An 8,769-nucleotide genomic window follows, 5' to 3' on the forward strand; every position below is an offset into this window, starting at 1 on the left:
AGGAGTGTGTCTCTCTGCCTTTCTACTCCAGCTAGAATCTGTAATGTTTCTGCATCAAACGAACACTTTGCTCTTGCTCTAGAAGATCCTGTCTCATGGTCTCAGTTATGCCATTTACAAAATCTGTCACATGTTACGAAATTTAGGCAATAGCAATAGTCCAGCAAAGCACTGTCTACCAAGATAACAAAGAGCTACTGCTTTCCAGAGAAATGAAGTGACCAGTAGACCCATGAGAGGCACACAGTGGTAGAGCAGGTGGTAAATTTTTCATGCAATGAAACATGTAGTCCCTCCTTGGCTAACCAGATCTCCCTGTTGTTTCTTTTCCTCTGTAGGATTGACTGTTCACATCAGAGAAAGGTTGTTTCTACAGCTGTGTCCATATTTGTGAGGAAGATATATGAAATGTATTTTCCTGAAGACTCACTTTACTATGCAGTATCAAAATATTAGTGTTAGTGTACATTTTTCCTTATGCCATAGACCTGGAGAAGGAATGAAGAATAAAGAAAATTATTCAAGAAATGGAAATAAAACATTAATGCCAGAAAACTGAGCAGAAGAAATTACCTTCTGAGACGTAGCTTTTATCAAGAGGTCCTTCTAGTTAGACTCAGAGGTCCCAGGCCAAACAATCACTTTGGGAAGGTGGTGTAGATGTCAACACCCTGACATATCCTAGCTGAGGTGCTAGCCTCTAGCTAAAGTGCTTACTTCTTTTGAATGAGAGCATAATTTGCCAGCTTTAAGATGCAAGTCCACCTTCTGGTTTGCTGTCAGTGCATTTCGCTAGGAAACAGAAACTAAGCGTGATCACAAATCTGCTGCTGAACACAGCTGCCCAAACCAAAAGACAGCCTCAAACCTGTAGAACATTTTATTCAGTTCTATGTTTCAAGCCTGAATCTGAAGTAATCAGGAATTAAATGTTGTGTAACCAAAAGAAGAGTTTGGATGAAAAGAGTTCTACACAAGTAGCTGCATCTTCTTCAGTCATGGTAGAAAGAAATAGAAGCCAATCAGGGAGCACAGAAGTAGGATAAAAAGGAAGAAACAGAATATAGCAATGAGAGAAAGAGGAACACTTTCTTTAGTACTGTGATCGAGAAAGTTCAGATGTGCCCCGACCTCTCTGCTGCTTCAGTTGCATCTGCCAGCTCAACGAAACCCCACAAAGGAGTAGAATTTCTTCCTAGCTTACTGGCTGCAAATGCTAGATCTTTTTCTACCTTTTTGTTCTGACACCTTTCTTTTTACCAGCTATGACAGAAGAAGTAACATATGCTAATCTGAAATTTGAGAACAGCCATGAACTGGGTAATATCGCAGAGCCTGAAGATACTAAGGAAAAAGGTGTGGTATCTATGAAACTTTTATGATTTATTCTTGCTAAAGGAGATGGAACAGAAAATACTTTTAATTATATGCTCAAGGGGCCTTTGTTAGCTTTGTTAATATCAGAAAAGTTATACTAGTTATAAATGTATCCTGGTTCTTGTTGCTGTCATTTCTGCCTGAAATTTGCAGAGTTTGGAATGTACACCTGAACTCGTGATCTCATTATTTTGCAGAAAATCATATGACTCAGTGTTAGACTAATTTTCTAAACCTCAAGGGCAAGTTAACTTGAACCAATTTTTAAAGTGGATGAGTTCCTTTTAATTTCTCCATGCATTTGCACTCAAGCTTAGAACTGAACTAGCTTTAACTGACTCGCTTTATTTCACTTCTAAAATTCTAGCCTTCATTAAGACACTCGTCTTTGAAATGGCTGTATCTGTTAAAGGGATGCGTGCATTTTAAATGCTTTATTTTAAACACTAATTTTAAAGTAATTTTTATTAGCTCGTATTAAATTGTTCAGATAAGCTCTAGATTTGTGTGGTGTAACTCATAGGAAAACAAGTGCCTAGAAGGTAATAGCTGTTTGTGGGCTCAGGCTCTGGAGCAGAGGTTTACAAGTGAGGACAATTTGCTTGTGATTGTGAAGAAATTCCCTGGGGAATTCTGTAGCAAAGAGCAGTGTTTTCAAATGCTGTTGTTTTTTGAACATGTTTATGTTGAGTTATGGTTTTAAGCATGACTAAAGTATAATTCAGGGTCTTAAAAAAAGAAAAAAAAAGTTTGTCTTCAGCAAGTTATTAATGATACTAAACTAGGGTGGTAGCTGATGCTACCAAGTGGTGGAGCATCAAAACAGAGAAACCTTGAGAAACTTGAGGACTGTGTGAGCACAAACCCCAAGAAGCTCCACAAGTTGTTGTGCACTGAGGCTGGTCTCATCCCAGGCAGACTGGGAGCACGCTGACTGTAGAAGCTGGAGGGGACCTGCCATTTATGGTGACTGGAAGGATGAACATAAGACAGCAGTGATCTCTGTCCCAGTTCAAGACAACATCCATGCCAACATTCTTTCACCTGAGTATTCATCAGCCCAAGTTTCTGTCAAGTGAGGTTCAGTTTCTGTAGAGTCATGTCTTGTACAAGCAAACCTTCTGCTCAGGATTGCTTCACCACAGAAGATGACCACAGCTTATATGTAAGAGAGACACACTGCATAGTTTCGATTCCTGTTCCTTCAGCCTGACACACTAAATTTCTCCACAAAGTCCATAGAGTGGCAGCTTTAATATTTGCCTTAGGTGTAGTGCTTCCCTGACAAGCTGAATGCTTTTCTCCCTCCTGCAGTGCATCTTACAAGGGCACGTGGAGAGGGACTTTTTACAAGGTCATGTAGTGATAAGACAAGGAGGAATGGATTCAGACTGGAAGAGGGTAGATCTAGTTTTGATATAAGGAAGAAGTTCTTCACTATGAGGGTGGTGAGGCACTGAAACAGGTTGCTCAAAGAAGCTGTGGATGTCCTGTCCCTGCGAGTGTTCAAGGACAGGTTGGACAGGGCTTTGAGCAACCTGATCTAGTGGGAGATGTCCTTGTCCATGGCAGTGGGGTTAGAACTAGATGATCTTTAAGGTCCCTTCCAACCCAAACCATTCTATGACTTTGTGATCTTAACCCATTAAATCTTCCAGCTCCTATAAACAAGGTCTCTTTTGGATGACCCACGTGCTTAAAAATTCTTCTGCTCACAGAAAGATCGTTTCTTTTCCTCCTCATTGAGTGCTTACTTCTGTGTCTAGGTTGTAACCCTTATTACAGAAAAATTCTCTGTGAATTCCTAGCTAGAAATCTCAAACCACCGTGACGTACCAGAGGAGTTTACTGTAGCACTCAGATTAGTGCTTCCCAAATTATCACAGATGTATGCTGCCCATCACAAATAACCACAACCATACAGTGCGTGTTTGTTTTCAGCTTTGAGCCATCAGCTTTCCTGTCATGTTCTGTGGCCTTTGAAAGGACCAGGGCTGTTCACGTTCTCCACTGAGCCATTGTGAACTCTTGCTCTCTCTGTTTGGGCAGCTTTTGCTGTGTGCAGAGTCTTTGAAGAAGGAATATACAACCATAAAGTAAAAGCAATTATTTATTGACCAATGCACCACAAAGTTGGCTGCAATTTAATGAGGCAAAGATGTTCACCACTCTCTTAGTGTTGCACCTCCATTTCATGACTGAATTCCTCCCAGGGCCTCCTGCTTCACCTCGGTCTTGCTGGCCAGCAGTCCTGATTTTGTTCACGCTCTGCCTGGTATTGCTGGTGGCGCTGGTGACCCTGACAGTTTTATGTGAGTACTAATGCCTTTCTCTTTGCTGAGGGGCTCAAGCTACTGAATAACACCAGACTGACATCTCCTTCAGGTGCAATTTCTCATTCATCTGAGAAGAGGCAGCCAGACAAAACAGATCATTTTGTCTGGCCACAGCATCTTTGTCCTCTTTTCAACATGATGAAGTTAGAAATGAGCAACATGAAGGGGAGCTGGAAAGGGGTGGAGTAGGAGATACACTGCTTGCTCCAGATGCTGTTGTCTGGTCTCTTAAAAACTGTACCCACAATCTTGCTGTACTGACTAATGATGGAGTGAATTCCTCTTAGATAATGTTGGATATGAAGAGAAAGGAAAAACTTTGTGGCACAGTAAACAGGTTGCGTCCATTACCTTTCACATGCAACAATTCCAGTATGATCCAGAAGTTCATGTTTTTAGAAAAAAAGCACATCCTGGAAACCAATATAAGAGCAAGAGAGACAATGGAAATAGATTATAAGTAGTGGCACTTTAATTTTGCTGTTCAGTAAAAGCCAAATAATAATAAATCCACTATGCAAATATTCTCCATCTCAGCAGCCCTTACATGCAAGAGTTCAGGGAGGAGTAACATTTATCCCAAATGATTTATTTATTCCTAATGATCTACTAAAAACATTCCTTATCTGCATGTCACCCTTTCTGAAGGACGGCACTGGAAAAAATGTCTTATTGTGAATTTCAGTTTTCCAGATTCACAAGGACTATGTGACACAATTTCAGGACCTCAACATGACAAAGAATGAGCTGCATGCAAATTTCTCAAATATGCTCCAGACCTTTGGCAATTGGCTGTGCTTGGAAGGGGAAGAAGACTTTAAAAATAATGGTAAATCAACAAGTTTTGATGATGGCTTATCTTTCAACATGGCAAGGAAGGAAATGAGATGTGCCTTCTGTGTCTGTTCAGGTCTGTCTCCTTAAGTCAGCCTGTGTCTTCTCAGATGTGACCACCTAAAAAGTAGGCAGTGAGTCTGTTTGAATAATGTGATGCCCAGAGGGAGAAATGCAGCCTGGCCATATGTGCAGTGGTGTGGGGCATGGCAGTGGCAGCAGCGTTTTAGGATTTAGCTTCCAGAAGAAGAGGGTTCTGTGGATGCCTTCTGGACATGCCAGCTCCTGTCAGTGCTAATTCAGGGATCTCTACAACATGTTCATCTACATCTAATAGACAATTTCACAGTGGTGCCTGAGTGTTAAACAACTTAATGCACTCTATGTGAGCAGCAGTCTACACACAGTGCAGTGTGCTAGAACCAACCCCAGGTAAGACAGGAATCTCCTAAAGTCAGAAGTGATGTGCAGTGAGGCATAGCTAAACTGACCTGGGAGTCTTCTCCCTGTCTTCTGCCTGTGTAGAATGCAGAGTTGTTCCTGCAACCAGTTAGCTGCAGATCAGTTATTTAAGTAGCATCTGATAATGAGCCAGAAAAAGAAATAGTTATCTTTAGAAATTTTACTGAGGAGTAGGTGTGCTGGGGACAGGGGTCCTACTGTGACTGTGAGGAAAGGGGATTTCACTTGTCCAGGTATTATTCTACAAATAATAAATAGCTAAATACCTAAATATCTAGGTCTCCCTTTCATTCAAAGAAGAGAAATTGGTAGTGCAAGGATACAGCCTGTTTCTTTCCAAGAAATACACTTGAAATGACAGAAAAAAAAAACCAAATATGAGACACATCTACTTCTGTCCATTGACTAAAATAGGAATCCAGATGGGTTGATTCATGTAATCTTTGTAGACCCATAAAATTAGGCAAAATAAATCCCATTTGCCACACCTGAACCTCTTCTCAGTGCTAAAAAGAATAGGAGAGGTAAGGAAGTGATTCAGTTTCCATCTCTGACATTAGCTGAACCTTATGGGACCACAAGGGAATTTTGGCTGCACGAGGACCACCTCAAATATCCTCAGTCCCTATGGATCTTGTCGTCACAGGCCACCAGCGATGGTCTGTGAGAGACACCCTGGGCATCAAACAGGGTTATGGTTCTCCTTTTCCAGGCAAGAACTGTGTACTCTGCCCAGCAAACTGGAAGTGGGAAGGTGGCGATACTTGTTACTATCACTCCAAGGAAAAGAAGTCACAGCAACAGAGCGACCAGTTTTGCTCCTCGCAAAACTCTACTCTTCTCATGATAAAAGACAGAGCAAAGCTGGTATGGATTGTTTTCTCACCCTGTTTACTGTGGAGGAAGTTCATGCACCCTATCAGCTACTCACCTCATACATGTTCTTCTTAAATGACACTGTAAGCAGGAGTTTTTCTACAGTGATTAGGTTCTCCTGGGCAGTCCCAAGGCATAGGACTGATCATTGCCACACAAAGTGCAGCCCTTCGAGCTGCTGGTGGACAGAGACAGCCCATCTTGCCTTGGCTTCCCATGGCTGCTTACTGGGATGACCAGTGAAAGCGAGCTCATGGGCGTTTTGTTGTGGGCAATGCTTTCACCAATTTAACAATTATTACATATCCATGCAAGTATTTGGTAATATATTAGCATGAAAACCTCCTGTAACCTTGTTTACCCATAGGCAAACCATTGTTCTCCCCATTTTGTAAAAATTCTTGCCACAAAAGTTGGTCTCATCTTTTCAATCAAAATTAAACCACTTGGCAGTGAGTTGTTGAAATCTGGCCTAATCTTTTAGTGAATGAAAACAAACTGAGGTGGGAAGATAAAATTCCACATGCAGAATGAAACAATGATTTTGCCTCTGGGTGCCAGCAGACATATTGGAAAACTGAAGGCAGAAAAGACGTCCCAAGAGCCAGTAGTCAGGGCTGAGCCTGCCTGCTCTCCAGCACTCGACAAATGCCAGGTCCTCTCTCACTGAGCTGCAGGTTGTAAGGGTTCTCCCAGAAGTAAAGGAGGGCAGGTTTATTCTCACCTTCCCAAACTGGTGACAGCAAAGATTGCGAGCCAAAGATTGCAATCTGTTCTAGCCATCTTCATCATGGCAGTCAGAGGTGTGAGGAAAAAGAGAAAATGGAGAAGCACACTGGGAGTGACAATGGTAAGCGAAGGAAGGAGTAGAACAACAGAAAAAATTAATTCTAATCTTTAGAGATTTTCCTCAAACAGCAGTGAAAAAGGCAGAATTAGTCAAGTTTACATTTTTTTCTGTTCTTCTCAGAGTATTTTTTAAGAACAAAATATCACTAAATGCCTAACTTTAAGACCTCCTCTACTTGTCATGGTCCAGATTTTGTTCATGCTGGAGCCCAATGTGACGGTTCAACAAATTAAACCCAACAGCTCCCTGCCAAGGCTTCTGCTTTGCTGCTGACAAATGCTAAGGACAGAGTAAAGGGGTAGCAATGATTCATGATTGAAGAGGGGAGAGCTACCCAGTGTTTCACCCAAAGGGTTTCAACTGGGTTGATAATGGTGACATTGCTCTTCAGAACTAGAAGTATCTTCTCTCTGATTAAAAACAGCTGTACTGTCATTTTTCCTTTGATACTTCTCCTTTGAGTGCAGAACTTGCCTGGACAAGTTAACAATTTGTGGTATTTATGTTCTTTAGACAATTTCCATCAACATTTTCAATTTCTGAGCCTAAATACCCATTTTTCATATCTTCCTGAATATCTGTTTTGAATTGTCCTTACTCTCCATAGGAACTGGTAAAAAAAATTACTCCTAGAAGAACACCCTGGCTTGGATTAACATTTAAACATGAACAGAGAGGCTGGTATTGGGCAGACAACACAGCTCTTACAGAAGAACAAAAGTCTTGGTAAGTGATCAGTTTTCCCACAATATATAAATGTGCTCCTCACCCCCACAAAACTGCCAGATCCTCCAAAAGCAAGGGCACATTGAACAGCCAGCTTTTATGCAGCTTTCTCTGTGTTCTGGGTCTCACTTTTCCTTTTCAAAATTATTTTTTTTTTGTTCTCACCCAGAACTGCTCAGAGGGTGATTTAGGCACTATTTCTGAGGGGGTGGGAAACAAAAACAAAACACAAAAAACACACAAATCATCAACAAAAACCAAAACAAAACCCCAGAAAGTTTATTCCCGTAATTTGGTTTCAAACTGACCATAAATGTCATATGTTACTCTTGTATCTGACATCTTGTTTCAGTGAGGACACAAGAAAAAAACTGCAATGGAGAAGTGTTTCATTCAATGTTTTTGATTTTATACTCTTTTTTTACATAAGACACTGTTAATTCTCTAGAATCATTTCACTTTAGTTTAACGTATTATTTCAGAAATATATTTTTCTTCTTGCTTTCAACCCTGCTTTGCTAATTTCCCTTTCCATCATTGAGCAGTCTCCTCTTAGCATGTCTGTTGAAACAGCAACTGCCACCCTCCAGTCAGTACACAGGAGTTAGTGTTTCTTACTGTCAGGTACAAGAAATGGTTTATGACCAACCCTTAGATTCTGCTGAGGATGCTTGTTGGGATGTTCAGGACAGGGTCAGCCTCCTAAGAGTTGGTGCACAAGGTCACTGAGCACATTATTTCTTTGTTGGAGATGTATATGCTTTGTGAAAGCCACGTAAGTAATTCTTGCAAAAATGGCTCTTTTGGAAGTGGCAAGTATGGACCATTCGAATAAGACGAGATGTAACAAAGATTTTTCCTTCCTAGGACACATACAGGATCCCAATATAGTTGTGCATATTTTCATTATACGGATGCATATGGCACTTCATGTTCAAGTGAGCAACACTATATCTGTGAAAAGCTTGCCATCCAGTTACAGCAAGTTGACAACCACTGGCAAGACTGGTTTGTCAGACCAAAATGATTATGAGAAGCTGGAAGACATTCTGCAAGGTTGGAATTTTTATTTTGTTTTTGAGAACTATCACATGAGAAATTAAATATGTTGGATCAGACCTAATACATTTCCCTGTTTTCATTCTTTTTTAGACATATTTTAAAATATCTTCATAATAAGGCAACGGGCACGATGACAGGCTCCAGGAGCAACCCAAGTCTGTTGGTCCACATCCAAAACTGCCAAATGAGTAGTCAGTTTTAACCAACGTGGTAGCCCAAATGGTCAAAAGTGATGAAGAAGAGAAG

General features: G+C 40.9%; 1 protein-coding gene across 1 annotated transcript; it reads left to right on the plus strand.

Annotated features, from left to right (window-relative positions):
- Positions 1-1,265: 1,265 nt before the first annotated feature.
- Positions 1,266-8,488, plus strand: LOC103780813 (C-type lectin domain family 12 member B-like). Its single transcript, XM_008948506.1, has 6 exons — positions 1,266-1,356; positions 3,591-3,689; positions 4,399-4,542; positions 5,722-5,876; positions 7,343-7,461; positions 8,329-8,488. Exons 1-6 carry the CDS (start codon positions 1,266-1,268, stop codon positions 8,486-8,488), a joined length of 768 nt encoding a protein of 255 aa, XP_008946754.1.
- The last annotated feature ends 281 nt before the right edge of the window (positions 8,489-8,769 follow it).

This window comes from Merops nubicus, unplaced genomic scaffold (genome assembly GCF_000691845.1).
Source record: "Merops nubicus isolate BGI_N331 unplaced genomic scaffold, ASM69184v1 scaffold2621, whole genome shotgun sequence".
NCBI lineage: Eukaryota > Metazoa > Chordata > Aves > Coraciiformes > Meropidae > Merops > Merops nubicus.